The following is an 18574-nucleotide window of genomic DNA, read 5'->3' as shown; positions in this document are numbered from 1 at the left end:
TCATCTTGCTCTCTTCACATTTTAAACCTACCAATACACCAACTGACAGTTTTCACTAAGTCATCTCATTTATTTGTTGACCTCTACAGAAGTAAACATAAACAAGAACATTTTCCTTAAGGAATTAACAAAAAAGAAAAAAAAAACTGGTAAACTGCTTTTACCTTTATCTTAAGAAAATTGTTTTTAAGCATACTGCGCCACCTACTGGTAAATTATCAAAGTTCAGTGAGGACAAGACAAAGTTGAACGCTTCCATATCAAAGTTTATTGCTGACATGCATGTAGAGATCTGATGAAGTAGAAAAATATGTTTTTTTTTATACAAATGCGCTTATCTGTACAGTTAATCAGTTTTCCGTATTTAGATGCCCATATCCAACCAAGCAGCTCACAACACTTTGTGACTCCATGTTTCACATCCCTGCATTGAATTTACAGTTGGATCAGTCAGCAACATCTCAAATATGTACTGACAATTTTAACCAACACGTCTGTACTACTCACCCCGCTGGGGGAAGATGATCTGACAAAATGTTTTCTGGACTCGCCTTGCACGTTCTGAGTTTTACTAATTTACCTCGTCGTACAAAGTATTTCCAGATTAAACAATCTAAGAATCATTGGGGAGAGTAAAGAACAATTACTAATGTGTATTTGTTTCTCATGGTGATTGCATCAGACATTCCCAATGAATAGCCCCTAAATGTTAGCATTCAGTGGTGGCAATGGAGTTTTCTGATGAACCTAGACTACTACAATACTGCTGAATACCCACAGAATTCACATTGAGATGGGAGAAAGCCAGCGGCTCTCCAAGTTTCATTTTAAACTCTGGATGTGATGTTAGACGGCCAACGTGGCCCAAAGAACGAGTCGATCACCATGTGCTGAAACAAAGCTGGTAAGTCACAGGGTAGAGCTTTTGTACATAAAGTCTGACCGTCACAGTCATCATGGTACATTATTTACATACTGACCAGAGAGTGCAGCCTTGGGTTGGGGTTTAGGGGTTAATGGCAACAAAAGATTTTCACTACCTCTACCCCTCCCGTAAATTAAGATGAGAAAATCCATGTATTATTATCATCATCATTTCTTTAAAAAATAGAACTATGCAAAAGTCAGTCTTAATATTAGTGTAGCTTAAGGTGACCACAAGAAAACAATTGAGTAATGTTAAGAGGAAAGGCAATGCTACTCTTTCACAAATGTCTCTGAGAAGGAAAAGGATTTGGATTGCTGAAGTGGAACCACTGTTTAAAGCTGAGCGAGCAAACAGCTGTGGGGCCTTGTTTTAAGGAGAGTTCTTGACTGTCTACAATCAATGTCTGTGATACAAGCACCAGTGGTTTGGAGAGGGAGGGTCTACACAAGTGAATAAATAAATCAACAAACTACAAGGAAAAATAGAGCAGTAAAAGACATTTAAAGAGACTCTATGTTCATGCAATTTGAATATAAATAGGAAAAAAAGCATAGAAAGCAATAAAGCAAGTACCAATATGCAAAGGCAAGATGCACAGTACAGATGCCTAACAGTCACTGGTTAGTAGCATTGCCATGGTTTCAAAAATTGTTCTGTAAAAAACAGAATAATGCATCAAGCGAACCCAGAAACTGCACTTATAGACCTGTGAGTTTGTATTTTCATTTAACTACAGAATATTACAGTAATATTTATCTGCCACTGGCTGGGGCTCACAGGGGCCCACATGGTGAGACAAGAAGAGCATGTACAAGGTGAGTTTGGGAGAGAAGAGTTACACCGCCTTGCAGACGTATTAAAACCCAGAATGTCCTCACATTTCAACAGGTATTTTAATGAAGTGATGATTGGGATATGTGACACAAAGTCCATAACTAAACAGGGACAAGATTTTGAAAATTACAACATGTATTTTAAGCTCCCTGTACTCTGATGGGACTAAATAAAATGTAATGCAAACATTTGCCTTTAGAAGTCATATAATTTGAAAAGCAACCTGTGTGCAACTTAATCCCAGTACTAATAGGGTGTATTGCATTCTTTGACGGCTTTAGAAGTTTGCTAGTGAACATTGGGAAACAAATAGCACCACGAAGACCAATGAAAACAGCAGACAAGCCAGAAATAAAGGATATTTAAAGCACAGCATGGCTTTAAACAATATCCCGAGAGGCTAGTACAAACAACAAAGGGTTGGGTGGCAAGACTGTTGAAAGACAGGGTAACACAACAAAGGAGAGGACTAAAATTTGGTCTTTTTGGGATGCATGTAGCACCAAAATGTGGATCTACTGCATATTAAATCAGGGAGCTGAATCCAAATGTATGCCACAGGTCTACAGATTTTTTCCCCCCCAAAATGTATCCTTTAACTTCACAGAACTGCTTTGTGTTGGGTTAGCATATAAAAACCAATGAAATATATTAAAGTGTGTAGATTTTGTGTGAAAAAGGGGTAATAATACGTCTGAAAGGAGATGTATACGATCTTTTTCAATCTTAAAGCATTCCCGTCATCCCCTCCTCCCCAAGAAAAAAAAAAAAAACAAAACAAAGAAAAACATTCAGTCAAGCCCCAACTCAGCAGAGCCTGGTCTGTGTTTCACAGTGTCTGCCATAGAGGCAGGCCAGATAACAGGACACAACAATAAGTGGAGGATAGCTTAAAGGGTCAGAGTTTCAGCTTCATACACCCTTGTTTGTCTGGCCCCAACCTACACACACACACAGCATGCACACTTCCGGATACTGCAGATTCATCAAAGCGAAGAAATTACTGTTCACATTCACACAGAGAAAAACACAAAGCACTTTTCCCATGATTGGTTTTGATAAGAAGACATAGGGAAGCTACCTGGAAGTCAAACAATTCTAAATGAGTCTGAAAGTACCAGTTTCCTTGGCTAAGAAGAAATTTAAGACAGGATTTTAGGCAACGGAAACGTGACGATGCCGGATAGTCATTGTAGCGGCACTGAGGAAGAGTTACCATCATCAATATAACTTGGCCTCATTTAGTTCTTGGCATTGGGACTCCCAGGTACCTCACAATAGCTGCCGAGGTGCTAAAAAGATTTCCACAGGGATGAGAAAGAAACAGGAGACGATGCAGAGCGTGAATTTCAACGTAAGCTTTGATATACAAATCTTTCTTCAATGAAACTACTGAGATAAAATGCTACTTATTCAGGTAAATAATACAAAGCTTATTCAGATTTTTAGAAACCGCCTAAAATGGTTTTAAAGCAGTTTCACTCCAACTGAAAACATTAATGCTTTATGCCACTGGTGGGTTGAGACTCGGTTGTTACAATCCCTCGCCTCAGAACTGCGAGTATGGTTTAGAAACAGATGGACAGAGACGGAGGTAGATTGATTTGAAGAGTTATGGTTAGAACAATACAGGAATAAAATCTAAGAGAGAGAGAGAGGGAGAGAAAAAGACAGAAAAGGAAGGTGGAATGGAGGTATAACATGAATGACATCTGTGATCAAGTGACTGGACTTGAGGAAATTCCAAACCATGGTGAAAAGAGGAGGGGCTGCTACATGATTCTGGGCCTGTATTGCTCAGGGAAGCCAGAATGGATGGGGAAGTTTTAGAGGCGCAAGGAAGAGGAATCAGGGGTTAATAGTTTCTTCAACACTGCAGGCAGAACCTCATCAGCACCACGACACACCATGCCGACGAGTTTGATGCACAGTGACTAACAAGTGGGCAAAGAACCTTTGAGACGGGAGTTCCGTGTCCAGGCCAGAGATGATCCAGACTGGGAAAGTGAAGCTCTGAGATGTGAACCTGCTCTGGTACCCAACTATGCGTCTGCTCCACTTAGCTTACTAAAACCCCAGTATGCATCTGTCTGCTTGCCGGCTCAGGAAGGTCTTCCTGTGTGCCAGTTCCGTTTTGGGAATTTTTCTCCCAAGTTCTCTCTGGTCTCCATGGGTGCATTTAGTTCCCAGAGAGGCATAAGAGGTTGATGTGGCTGGTTGAGGGTTATTTCCGGAGGAATCGTTGAGCAAGGGCAGTAGCGTCAAATGGGCTGACCGGTTGGGCGTCGTGACCCAGACGTCTGACAGGTGGGATGTTGCCAAACTGTCGCTTGGTGAGAAAGCTCTTGGCTTCATGAATAGTGTTCTTCTCTTCAGCCAGCAGCAGCTGCTGGCGCATGTAGTTCTCAAATTCGTACTGCGAAGACTCTTCGATTGCCTTGCCCTATGTTGAAAAAAATCAAATTCTGCTCAATGTGCTGCAGTTACTGCACTGATACACATGTAAAATATGTCTAAAAAGTGTACCATTTTTTCATTTTAGTTATAGATAAAAAGCTCCCACTGAGTAAGATGTAGAACTCTGACATTTTCTTCAACGTTTTTACATTTTGTCACATGAAAACCAAAACCTTGCAGCTTAAGCTAACATCGCTTGGACGGATTTTATTTATGTGTTTACGAGTAAAGCAGGGTGAATAAAAAGCTCAGTCTCATTTTCAGGGTTTCATTCATTGCAAATCATGCTTGGCTTCCCTTCTTCACAATTAAGGATTACATTTAGTTGAGAAAACCTGTTCTCTTTTTTTAATATCTTACCTCCTGTAAATGTTCTTGGTTATTGACCTGATCGTCAATATCTGGAACTACCTGTAGAGGGCCACTCATCGATGAAACCGACTGCCTGTGATTGAAAAAAACCCACCAAAATATGATTAACTAATTAACAGAAACGAGAGTTTAATATTAAGTATGTGAACTGCTATGATAACTGGCCATGATATGCAACACATCCTGAATAAGTTCAGATTTTTCAGCCAGCCAGCAGGTGGTGCAGTTACCATGAAGCAATAATGGCACTGAGTGACTCTAGCACTTCTCCTGCAGCCAGCCTCTGCTGAGGGTCCAACACGAGCAGCTTTCGAATGAGGCACACCGTGTTCTCAGACACACGACCGTCTCTGAGGTGGGGAGAGAACGTAGAAGGCGGTTATTTTAACCAATAAAAAAAAAAGAAAAAACATAATTGTCACAGATTTAGCAAAAACATTTGGAAAATCCTTCAGTGCTATACAGAATGCAAATAGAAATTCTTAGTAAATCAAGAACTTAGGAAAAACCCCCCAAAAATTATGACTTGTTTGACAAAAACAAACAAGTCATAATTTAGTCTTAATGGGAGATGTTTTGACATCAGCTTAACAGAATTTGTCATTGACTTGACTTGCTTAAAGTTGTGAATGAATGGATGCAGAGTTCCCTCAGCTCTGCTTCAAATTAACACTCACTCTGGAATAGAGTACTCTGCAGCCTTGATTTTGCGGAAGAGTTCTTGAGGCATGCTGTCATAAAAAGGGAACTGGCCATACAGCATGGTGAACAAGACAACGCCGAGGGCCCACATGTCGCTGGGTTTACCACGGTATGGGCGACCTGGGGGCAAAAAGGAGAGGGGCATCTCAGTTTTTGTCAAAACGCACGCAGAGAAGTACAGATAAAATTATCCAGACACACACAACACAGAGGGCGACATTATTTTACTGTAACGACGGATTGCTTCCTGTTTTAACACAGGCGTGACCAAACATTCAGCGAGTTCAATCCCTGTCAAGTCACGGGGTTTTAATGATTAACAAAACTGGCAAACACGAACTGCATGACTCAGCATTTATGATGCTTCCTTGAAATCCGCAACTTTTTAAATGTGGAGAGCCGCTTGTTAAAGCAAACAGAGGCAATCAAGCAGCTGTGTATGTGGAGCTGATGAGGCTGTAGCATCATAGGCTGCGCTTTACCATAGGCGGTGTTGTTCCAGCCAGAGAGGCGGCAGCAACAGCAGTCGGCAATTATATTCAAGCTTGTGTCACACATACACAGGCGGGGGATGGGAGTAGTTTCCCTCTGGTGAGTCATCACCGGATGAGTCACTGAAGCTCTGTTTAATTGTGTGCCTGTCACGTTATGCTGATATGTACGCAGCGCTTTTATCTGTTGTTTGAACTGCTGGACAGGCTGCAAGATTGATATCATTCTAAATTCAAGACAACATCCAGGATGTTGATCAGGAAATGAATATTCAAACAGATTCAACTATGGTTTTCTACAGGAGAGCGTGGCCGAGCACTGATGTTGCCTATTAGGAGTGCCGGAGCTTTTCCTGATGTTTTTCTATGTATGCAGGTAGCTTTCTGTGTGAAAAATGGGACATTACCATGAATACAAAAACAAAAAACAAGGCAAAAACTACTTCTGGGTATCGCAGTTCACAGATTGCAACACAACTTCCGTGAAACTGCTTAATAAACGGAAAATCATGCAGGGTTTTGATATTACGCAATTCTACAACAAAAATCCCAGGATTGTTTCTGGAATCTAATAAGTTTAACTACAATATTTGATTGACAAGGATCCGGTACATTTTAAAGTTTTTTTTAGTCAAGAAACGCATTCCACTGTAATTTAATTCAACAGTGTAACACATTTTTACACGATGTAGGCGTTTATGCTTTCAATTTCAAACTTTGATACACAACTTTCTGGTTTTATGATTTCACAGATAGAGCAAAAAGCATCTGCCCAGTTGAGATTTGTTATCAGTTTTCTCCCCACAAATCATAAAACTGCTAATCAGCACTGTGGCAAAAAGCTTTTCACTATTGTTTCCACTATAAAACTGCAGAATACCGAGAACAATCTGAACTGTATTAGACATAGGTTATCAGAATATGTCAAACCCAATGTGTACACTGGCAGCATTTATTTATTTACTGGAAATCTAAACAGCAATTTCTTCAAGCAAGACTTTACCTTGGACATCATTTTCTACTTACCACTTAATACATCAGGACTAATGTAGGCTGGGCTGCCTCTCTGGTCTTTCAGGAGGTCATCCTCACTCACCAGATGCTTTCCCAGGCAGAAGTTAGTGATGGTAATGCGGTGTGTCCTGATAAACAGAAAGAAACATTTTAATAACTGCTTTTAAATTTGTAGCTAAGTCAACATAAGACGGTGAATGTATTGGGGAGCATGACGGCCTTTCATGGTACACAAAAAGCCATCAAATATCTGTGACGCTGTAGTTTCAAAACTGCCAGAGCACTAAACCTTAAGAACCGTACGATGGAAAAATCCTTTTAATGGGGTGCCAGAGTGACCGAAGTTTCTCTGGCTGCATGGACCACATTTAAAAACTACTGCACTTTACTAATCTAGATACACATCTAGGTGACGTTTAAACTGAGCATCAGAAGAGGGAGGAAAAAAAAGCCTTCAATTCATAGAGAAACGCCAAAAGTGGACAATAACAGCCCGGAAAAATATTGCCTGGTCGCATGAGTCTCATTTTAGCTGCCGCATTTAGCTGGAGGGATCAGAATTTGGTGCAAAGAAGATGATCATTTTAGGACTATTTGTACCAATTAAGAATCTTTTAAACACCATGCTCAACCTGAGTATTAATGCCAACTAAATCCATCTTTATAACCACAGTACAGCTATCAAATCATCTAACTGGTTTCTTGTGAATAACAGAATTAAACTTCAATGACCTTCACAATCACCATCAAATCTGTAGCAACTGAGCAATAACATGTCAGCATGAACTGAAATCTATTCAGAGAAGAAGCAGCAGTTCTAAAGGCAAATTCAGAACTGCCATTCTGGCAATACTAGCAATGTGTACCTAATAAAGTGACCAGTGAGTGATCGTTCACCGTACATGCTAGTTGAAATTAAAAGAAAAACTGAAACTATCTGAGCTTAAATTGCTGACTTTTAAAGTTAGCTTCAGTTCTCTCTGACAAAGACATTTTTTTGGGTAGTTTTAGTCTGTTTCTCACCGCGTTAAGTCACACATAAAGTACTTTCTAACCTTATAATTAACCCATTTAAATTTTTTTGATGCAGTTTTACAGAAGTGCACAGTAAGGCATCTTGAATGAACTTTAAATTTGCAAAGAATGTGAACTTCTCATATTTTGACATACAAGGCTTTGTTGTGCTTTGTCCTCATAGTGTAAGGTACATTGACTATCGAGAGTAACCCAAATTACTGGTTGAATTAATAAAGGAATAAGGCAATGTAGTGACTTAAAACTGATAAGACTTTTAGTAATTTGGTGTCTGCTGAAATGTGTCATTAGGAATTGGATCAAAGTAAATTTACTTTGCTCATGATCGGGTGAAACCTGACTATCTTGAAACCGAGGCCTTTTCTGTAGAGGGAAAAAAAAGTTGCACTTTGACAAACATATGAGTCAACCTGTGGCTTATGATAATTGCTGCAATGACTAAGCCTGCACAGTGATGTGTTGGAAACTGATTTTATATAAGCTACAGAAGATTTGAAATGTATACACAACCATGCAACATGATATGCATCCATAATCACTCCCATGCTGAAGTAGAGCACACTGCTCTACTTCTGCAATGGTCTAAAAAAAAAAAAACACACACACCAAAAAAAAAGAAAAAAAAAAAAGAAGAGCTGTCACCCTCTACAGCCTGGGTATTCTCCACATCACGCTTTTCACCCACATCCGCTTTCTAAAAAGCCTGAGGTCAACAGCTTCCCTTATTCTCTCTCACTTTCACACCCTGGTCCGTCGCACACACTCGCCGCTCCCGTAAAGGCACCTCGATCCCAATCTCAATGAACACTGACTGACAACATAAACCTCACTGTGGAAAACTGACACTACGTGACATAAAGCTTCTTATGAGATTCATCCCTTCTGAATATTTTTGCAATAAATGCTTCCAACCATAGATGGCCTTATGAGTTAACTGAGGAATGTGCGAAGCTTCAAGGACTCTCCTTTATGAACGAGTCTCTTCAATTGTGCTTTTGTCTGCGAGCATCACGACCCAGGCTTCTATTCTTGCACCGGAGATTGGATAAATGAGATTGCATGTTCGCCTTGTGAGGCAAGGGTCCCTGAGGACAGTGGATAGACCACGCCGTCTCCGCTTCCTGGTCACATGACTCCGGTCAGGAAACCAGAGACCTAAACAGCCCAGATGACTTCTCCTTTCCGGCCCGTAATAAAAATACATGTGACGAGAAGCGAGGTTAATCACAGGGCAGCTTCTACAGCAAGCATCAGTTCTCAGAACTGGCCATCGCTTGAAGGGTTTCAATGACACGCAGGTTTTAGTTGAGCAACAGCCAAAAGAAAAGGTGCCATCACAGACATAGTCAAAAATCAGCATAACTTCATGAAACATACATTCTTGAAATTCAAGTGGGTCTTAAAACGCATGTTTCAGAATATTATACAACATATCCAAAGGAATTACGTTCTATATATAGGAAGTCATTAAAATTTAAAAATACCCAATCAGTGGCTGTGCAGATTGATTCATCACATCCTGCTTTCACAACAGCTGGCTCTGGGAGAGGAAGTCGCATCATTTCTTGCACAAAGTGCTGATGTTTTCTGATGCCTTTGGTGCATTTCCCAGAACTGACAAACAGGGGAGGCGAGTGGCGTTTGATTGAGTAAGCCTCTAAATGGTCAGTTTTCCCACACCCACTGTCCGTTCACATACATACACACACGCACACACACAGACATGTTAGCCAGGAGAGTGCAGTACATGGTGAGAAAAAACAAAAAAAGTGGAAGACCGAGAAAATGGGTGGCTGTGTTAAAAAGAAAAAGCAAAACACAGCGGAAAGAAATGACATTTTTTGTGCACATGTAGGTAAGTGAGTTTGTGTGTGAGTGACTTGCACTGCGGTGAGTCAGCTCTGAGCTATTGAGCCTTTGGCATGTCTCTCCTTTGTCTCCAGCTGGGACGGAGTGTTCCTCACATCTACTCTGCTCCCCCCCACCCGCATCTCCTGGCCAAAACACTATTTCATCACTATTGCCGCTACTTCTTACTACCACTGCAGATAGGAGGAACCGGGACAAAGAGGATAAAAAAGACCTTGTTGCTTTCCAATGCACATAGTAAGCTTCAATTGATTTATATAAAAAAAAAAGAAAGAAAGAAAAACAACTTTCTTTTGGATTATCATGATTGTCAATTCTTGCTGGAGATGTAAGGTTAATAAATATTTGTAAAAGAAGGTGACTTTATAGTGCATGCACACAGGTTACTTACTGACACTCTTATCTCTAACAATAACAACCAGCTTAATTCACCATATGTGCACGCAAACAAGGAATTTGACTTCAGTTACTGTTTGCTCTCAAATATATACAATATGTAAAAAGGAAAAATAAAAAGTTAACATTTTTCATTCTGGCTTAGAGCAAGGGAGAACAACATTTCAGTAGAAAGGATGAATATAACTGCAAAGATGCTGGAATCTTGGAATATTTATATTGAAACTGATGTTTTTTAATAATACAAGCCAAATTAAACACTGATGTAGAAGATGGTAAAATAGTTAGCAGTAGGTTATATTTCTTGCTGATCTTTTATATCACCGTTCCAAAAGAAATTAAACCAGGTAAAATCTGCATAGTCAGGTCACAAGTTTGGAAAACTGGAGATTGGTAATTGGATGCAAAATTCTGATTGCTGCATCACTTTATTTTATTTGCACGAAGAATCTAAACAAAGCTGTAAGGAAAGCCCAACAAAAACCAGCGTCGTAGCCCTCTAATAACAACTGACAGACCAACACAGTAGAACTGCTCACAGTGGCATAGGCTTTTTGTGTAGGTTGAAAATACATTCTACAACGAGGTATAAATCAAGCTAAAGTGAGCGTAGGAACAAAGTGAGTGTGTGTCAGCTTTAGTCATTCAGTCATACAAAAGCAACATATTCAACAGTTCAAATGAAGTCTGTAAGATCATCCACTTGTGGAGTCAATGTACATTTAATGCAAATTCTAATTTTAATACTTTTCTAAGCATTTATTAAGTAAATGTCAGCCAAATTTAGAAACATTCTCACAGTGAGGAAGAGTGGTTCTCACCATTTGAATACAAGCCTTTCATATCCCCTGCGCATGAGTTGGTTGGAGGGAGTTTACAGATGAGTAGTTTTCCATCCTGCTCGTCTAATCTGAGCTGCAGCACTTTTGACATAAGATGCACTCAAATGGGGTCTTCTGTGCATTACTAAATTACTCATACACCCCAGACCCAAACACTTTCCCACTGAGATCAAAGCAGAGGCATATTCATTGTTTTGTTTGGCACCAGAATCCATTTTCAAAACTCTGACCATGGAGAATGAATCATCTATCGTTACTCAACACCCAGACACATTTGAGTACTAGAAAGCAAGACTTCAGGTTCCTGAGTGTAATTTCACTTATAGTCAAAGAATGTGGCCTCTGTGTGGGTTTAAAGCTCAATACACACACTGGATCCAAATTCTGGGGTCCAGTCAGCCATCAGGAACAATACCAACAGGTTAAAACAGCAAAATTGGCACAACAGGCAGCGTTATTCAGCATGACTTGACCGACAATGCGGGATGAGTGACCTAGTGTCGACTTACCGTTTGTTCAGCACCATATTTCCCAGCTTGAGGTCTCTATGCACAATGTTTTTCTGCAGGCAGGAAAAAAAAAGAAGTATGGTCACATTGTGCTCAATGAATCATTGACAAAACAAGAATTAGTTTCTGGGAGTGGCACACGAGCCTTGGAAGTGAGTAATCAAAAAAATGTGCATCTAACAAACAACAACAAATACTGTAGAATGAAGATTTTCTACATTGATGAAAAATTGAAGAATGAGTCGATTTTGTTGCACATGTACTCTTCAGTAGTGTAGTAAGACCAACCTTATGGAGGGCCTCCACCACACGCACAACATCGTAGAAAATGACAATAGCTTCACGCTCGCTCAGTCTCTTCTCCTTTATGACATAATGCTGAAGGTTTATTAGATCTGCCGTCTTGTCACTGAAATCGTGAGCGCAGAGGCAGTCCAGGACGAGGCAGATCCGCTTCTTCATCTTACGAACTTTGTTGGCTTCCATGTCCTCTACTATTTCATAGGCGCGATCCTGAATCCAGAAAGAAGTGTGGGAAGTTAGCATTGGGAGGGTGTTCACTTTATTTAATTTGACAGAGCAGAATTTGAAATTCATTTGTGGAATACAATCAATGCAACCAGTGAGATTTCTCAAAGCAAGTATCTACAGTTACATGAAAAAGTCCTTGTTCTTGGCTGGTGACCAGAATCTGACTATTCCTGGCCAATACAGAAAAAATGTTCTGGTTTCTCCCAATAAACATTCAACCTGTTTGTCAAGGGGATATTAAGGAAATGTCAAATTAAAGTTAAGAGTCTAAATTCTCAAGGGAATAGACATAGAGAATGCTGTGTTAGTAATGTAAGATACCTCCTGATACAGGAGGTTTACAGGTCAACTCCATGTTTATTTTTCCCCCATTTGTCTAAAGTACTAGTAAAACTTGTTGTACAGGTTCTCCTCTCTCACACAGCACCTCTGGTCTTTATTTAAATCATTAATAATTGTCCTGGACACGAAGGCTAGAAAAATACATTTTCAATCCTGCTAATATATCTTATTTTATTATTGTTCAAGAAAAATCTGAATCACAAAAACTGCATGCCCAGCAGCTGATAAGAATAAGACATCTTCACAGTCAGTGTGAGAGAATATGATATAAAAAAAGATGAGAAAGATAATTCCTATTCTTAAAACTCAAGCTAATGTAGACTCACCATTTGTTTCCTATTGATTTTTGTCTCAGGTTAACAGTTTTTTTTTTTTTTTAATGCAGCCAGCATCTCTGAAAGAATGAACAATGAACTGGTTCACAGACAGCAGAGAAGAACTATAATAATCTAATCAATATGGCAGACCTAAATGAATCAGCGTGCACGCCTTAATGCTGCTATTATAAGGACGCTGAAAGTGAAACGGAATGTGAATGAAAGACAAACGGGGAAGATTGAATCAGAGCTGACGGAACAACAAAGTTAAAGGAGAAGGCAGATGGGCCAGCAGGTGAGGAAGGGGGAAGGGTTGCTGTGAACAGAGAGCAGCCGATAAATATAGCTTTTATTGTATTTCTACTTCTTTACTGAAACAACCTTTATAAGGAAAGTACAGGCAGCTGGCTTGAACTATGACAAACTTGTTTCTGCTAAAGTTGAACTGTTAAAATCAAACTGTTACTTGCTCTGGTATTAAATATATTTATAAACAAAAATGACTGAAAAGAGGGACTGCAGAGAGATAATAATCACATATTATTCTAAAGAAAACAATGACACTCTTTGTTTATTTAACTAAAACCTGCTAAGATATGTAGGGTAAGTGAAAAAGTCTACCTGAAAAAGGCCATGATGGTGAACCACACCATCCTGGTTGTGTAGCAGAGAAAGGAGAGAGTATTCTGTATGCAGCAGCATCTTCCCCTGCCGCTCCTCCTGGGTTTCCCCAGCAGAGTCCACTCGCTCCTCCAGCGTCAGGATCTGCAGAACAGAGCAAAAATTAAGCACCAGAAAAAGATCTAAATGGATTCAAACAAGAAATCATAGTCCGGGGATTGTAGTGATTAAACACTGACATTTCCGAAGCAATGTTTGCTTTAGAAGCCCTGTGATTGCTTAAAACCTACAGAATAATCCCAGTAAACACTGAACCTGGCTCATGTATGCTTGTTTGTGCCAAAACTGAACAAGGGGCAATAAAATGTGCACTGTGAAAAGGTCTGAAGTTCAGATGCTTAAAATTTGCCATGATAATGAGAGTTTTGAAATAACTGCAATTATAGGAGAACAAGAGAATACCTGAATATAACAGACTTACTTTGAGCTGATAGAAGTCATCTGTGCCATCTTTCCTGGCCAAACACTGGACTATACTCGGTACTGGCGAGTTGCCCAGGCGAGGTCCTGCAAGGACGAGAAAAGGAACAGCTGCATGACCAAAAGGCATTCTACGCCGCTGGTCTGTTTGCTCTCCCCAAAACTCATTAAGGGCAGCGTGTGCAGGTATCCATTAACACCCCAAGTGCAATGTTTTCTTTGGCAAAGTATCTGGTAAACGATGCAGAAGCTCTAAAGCAGAATGCACACACACTTCAGAGAATAGGAAAGGAATATATGATACTGGAGGAAAGAAAGAAGAAAGTGCCCCAGCATAGACTTCAGCCTTTCTGGCCGATGTCATGAGGATCAGCAAAATTCTTCAAATTCTTGTCTCAGGCATGTGTAAGTCCACAGTGTACTCACACAGGCACCCTGCAACTTATGCACAGAGATGGTTTGGCTGAATTATCTGCAGGTTATGCAAGGTAGCTATACACACTGTATTTATTTATCAATTCCCCTTTAAACAGTAGCAGCTTCCGTACCGAGGATGAAGGGGCCGGCTCTCTTGGCGTTACTGCCAGATATCCCAGGACACTGCAGCTTGCTGGCCCTGCCTGATGTCTCTCCAGCCCCCCTCTCTGACGAGCGCCGTTTGGACATACTGGAGCTCTGCAGGGAACAAATCTGATTAGTTCATGGGATAAAGATAGCCAAGTAAAAGGGAAAGTACACACATGTGACAAGAACAACAACATGAGAAAAAGTTTTTACAAATAAGCTTTAATAAACGGCATTCATAAATCTAAAAATAAGGATACTTCGAGCTTCAGGGGAACCAGTTAAATGAGAGGACACTGGTTTGTGAACCGAGGTTAAAAGGGCTAAAGTTCATGGCAGCTCCACCCAGTCCATTTCAAATCTCCCTCCCCTCACATTTGCACACCTCAGTGTGAATGTGAGGCCATTACAGCTCCATTTAGAATAATGGCTGCTGGCGTGAAGACCAGCACCTCAGTTCCAATCTCTACATTAGGCAGTGTGCTTGTCACAATCTGCAATTTAAAATAGAAGGCCCTTGAATGCAAATGCATGACTCTAGCAAGACAGGGACATTTTCATTTGCCTCTCTAATCCTGAGCTTTTTTCTTGCAGCAGTTTAGAAAAATCCCCCTGCTTTTTAATCTGCACGCTTATTGCAGAATCTGTGCAAAGAGCTTATCTGTCCTTTAAACATGAATGCCTGTTTTAACATGACCAAAAATTTAAAATGCCAAGCCATTGCACAATAATAAGGAAGCAAGATTTAGATGCCAGCAGAGACAGTGACAGTGTGACACATTGTCATTATACAAACTACTCTAACCGACATAGCAGTTCTCATCCACCTCCCAGAAATCAGAGAGCGAGAGGTATGCTGTGTTTACTGATACCGAGGGCCAATGTGATGAAATGCCATCTGTTTCCCGTAATGGGGAAGTAGAGCCTTAACCGAGAGGAATGATTCATCCTGCTGTCGTCCCAAGTTTTCATTGAACAGAAACGTGTCAATGTTCGGATAATAATCTTCCCAAAATGTCAAACGGTTTCTCGTGCATTCCCAGAAGGCACAGGAAGCTACAAGAGAGGAAACGTAGCGTGTATAGTCATACTAAGATGACTTAGAGGTGCGGAAACAGAATTTGAAAGTTCTTACAGGAAAAATATTTGTTCAAACCAACACACATCACAAATGATGCATTAAACAGGGTGAGAGAGATAAAACATGTCACATAAAATTTTGAAACTGTGTTGTATAACTGTGCAATCCCAGAGTTTCTTTTCTGATAAATTAAGAAACCTTCCTGTTGCAAAACCAACTATGCACCATTTTCTAGTTGGGAATCTGGGGCACGGAAAACATTTGGCTGTTCAGTGAGGGCTAGTACAAATTCTCACTTCCATGAGGCTTTTTGTGATCCCAGACAGCAGACAGTGTCATCATCATGTCTCTCTCCCATCTGTCTCCATTTCTGCTAGTCATCACCCACGGAGTCTGATGAGCTGAGGTTTTCTGACAGTGTTTATGGCGCAAGTCAGAGTGACACCAAGTCACGCTGGGAATACTGGGATAGCATAATACTCTAGAGGACACAAAGAAGCAGTTCAACAGGTAGGACACTTCATGCTGTTGCTTTACTGTTTAATGAAGCAGATGATGCTAATGATCAGATGACTATAGACGTGGTGGACTTGAAATTAAACAGAGATGGATACTGGAATCAGAACACTTTCCCCAATTCTGCAATTTAAATAAATGTTTTCCCATGTTCATTAAATGCATGATAAGCAATTAACATCTTTCTCTCTGAAACAACATTTTTACTCATTAAAATCAGATAAAAAGAGGTGTATGCTTTAATGCATAAAAGGGGATAATACAGTAATTCAAATGTTTTCACTTGTGTTAAAGTACTTAAAAATAACCACTGGAACCAATCAGAAGGAATTAAACATGTAAATAAAAATGCACCAATCAATGTGATAATGATCAAAACTGGCTGGTTTTCCGCCTAAATCATGAAAATGTTTTTTCCCCCTCCTCCATAATGCACACAAACTAAAAATATTCCCACACTACAAACACATTGACCAGGAGTGTGTACTTTAGGAGTGCATTCCTAGAAGGAGTGCAATTTATTTAATGCCCAATATAAATAAAGGGTGGGGACAAATGTTTTAAGGCATCATTTTGAATAATTCTTAATGCCTTGATCACAGGACCTGCAGCACTTTTAGTCATTTATGAGTTAAAGCCTTTCGGTCAGACATCAAAGGAAAGCACAAATCTGTATTGGTCAGAGAAGACCCTCTCCTATGTTAAATGCAAGGTGGACAGTTTCAGTTTATCCACATGATTATTTAATAAAATTTAGAGATGCAACAGTGAGTCAGCCATATGAACTGATCTGTGACCTGCAGATTATGGACTTGGATTTTACATTTTTGCTAACTTTCATAAAACTAAAGTAAAGGTTAAAGCAATGTGCTTTAAAGCATAAATAGGGATCATCTTCAGAGCTGCACATTTCTTCTCTAATGTGTCATAGTTCTTGTACATGCATGCCAATCATTATCCTGGATTAAAAACAACCAACGCGATGACATAAATGCATAACACACAGAAGACAGGCTCATCATCTGCCAGCTAAAGAACCTGCTGCAGAGTTGTGAAGCCAAACCCAGACGCATATGAAAAAAGCAAAAGGTCGATGCAACCAACTCCTGCATGCTGACCTAAATGACATCAGCTTGATGACAGCATACGCAGCTATCCTTTTCTAACACTGCTGCAACTCTCTGCACACAGCCAGTGGTCTGGCAAACAGGACTGGCTGTGACTGTACCAGAGGGAGGACAAGAACAGATCCAGCCTCTGAATCATATCACACGAGAAGAGGAGAGGAGAGACACGCTGCCAGTGCCCACAAGAAATGTGGGCTTCCTTAAATAGTATCAGAACAAAACAACCACGTAGGTGTCTCACGACTCACCTACTCAGACTCGATGCCATGTGTCTGGGCACTGCAAGAAAAAGCTGCACATTCATATCTCATTTGCACACATGAGAAAGAAACACATTTCAAGTCAATAAATCCCAAAATGTCCCGCTTTTGGATCTACAAAGAATGCCAGCTCACACACTTTTCCTCAGCTGTAGACCCCATTCATCATTCCAATAACAATGCCCTTGACCACACCGCCACGCAAAGGTCACGCCATAAAACCACTTAACAAAATGATTGTAACAGCACAAAGGCTACCATGCATTGCTTGGTGCCATTTTGGGTCCACAAGGTCTGGACACTCTGTCCTGGCAGCGTGCTGTGTAAACCGAACGAGTCGTTGAGTAAAGCGCTGACGTTACGCCTTGCAAGTTGGACACAAGCAGCTCACAACTTGAACAGCAAAGTGTCAGCGACAGATATCACGTAGAGTTTAATATCATAAACACACGCCGTGTTTTATTTCTGTAAAAATATGAGCTAAAGTATAATTAGTGCATAAACGAACTCAGGTGAAGCCAACTCCCGTTTCTCGGCCAAATACGTTACAACAACCCGGGACTCACGAGCCACACAAAGGGACATACAACACAACAAGGAGCGGGGTGCAAACCTCACACAGCCGTTGTTAGCATAAGAACGTTTCACTAAAATGCACCATGGAGGTTTAAATATGGCTGTTGGCGAGCTACGTTCCAGCCAGGGCAAAGCTGAACTCTTGTCGGGGTGCTGGGAGGCCATTTAAACAAAGTACGTTCAACGTTACAGCTGGCTCACGGTGAGAGACGAAGCTAGATAGCAACGGAGTCACAGCCTCGCTTACCTCAAAGCCAAAACCGCCGGCTAAGATCTGCGTTGTCCTCTTAAAATATCAACATTTCTCAGGCGAACGCTGTGGTGGGTGTACGGAGCTTCTCTCTCAGCCGGGAGAAGCTTCGGGGGTTTTAGTTTCGCGTTGTTTAGCCTCTATTACTGAAATGAGCAATTAAGGAAAAGCCTCCGCTTCTCGCTGATCGCATCTTTCCACAGCGACAGCACCACCTGACAACGGAAATGACGCACAAAAACGTTTGATTGACAGCTCTGTCTAACCAATGACAGTCGTTGTTTCTCTGTGAATGGCCGTGCCCTGATGATGAAATTCTCAACATAATAATAAAAAAAAAGTTGCTAAATGAAACCATGACATCATGGGACTTCTCATTAGAGCTATTTGCCAAAATTAATCAATTTTAATTCAGACATCATTTGTCTTTTATAACACGCCATGGTCAACTTTTCAATTT

At 40.5% G+C, this 18574-nt stretch overlaps 1 protein-coding gene across 1 annotated transcript; it reads right to left on the bottom strand.

Moving 5' to 3' along the window:
- Positions 1–248: 248 nt before the first annotated feature.
- stk40 (serine/threonine kinase 40) lies at positions 249–18364 on the bottom strand. The gene is made up of 11 exons (XM_008431108.2): positions 18112–18364; positions 14289–14415; positions 13742–13827; positions 13261–13404; positions 11738–11962; positions 11450–11502; positions 6811–6926; positions 5269–5413; positions 4822–4941; positions 4580–4664; positions 249–4205 (listed from the first exon to the last, which is right to left on the bottom strand). The coding sequence occupies exons 2-11, from the start codon at positions 14404–14406 to the stop codon at positions 3987–3989; spliced, it is 1311 nt and encodes a 436-aa protein (XP_008429330.1). The 5' UTR covers positions 14407–14415; positions 18112–18364; the 3' UTR covers positions 249–3986.
- Positions 18365–18574: the final 210 nt, after the last annotated feature.

This window comes from Poecilia reticulata, linkage group LG16 (assembly GCF_000633615.1).
Source record: "Poecilia reticulata strain Guanapo linkage group LG16, Guppy_female_1.0+MT, whole genome shotgun sequence".
In the NCBI taxonomy this organism is placed as follows: domain Eukaryota; kingdom Metazoa; phylum Chordata; class Actinopteri; order Cyprinodontiformes; family Poeciliidae; genus Poecilia; species Poecilia reticulata.
The sequence above is the reverse complement of the archived record's forward strand: the minus strand, read 5'-3'. Positions and strand labels throughout refer to the sequence as shown.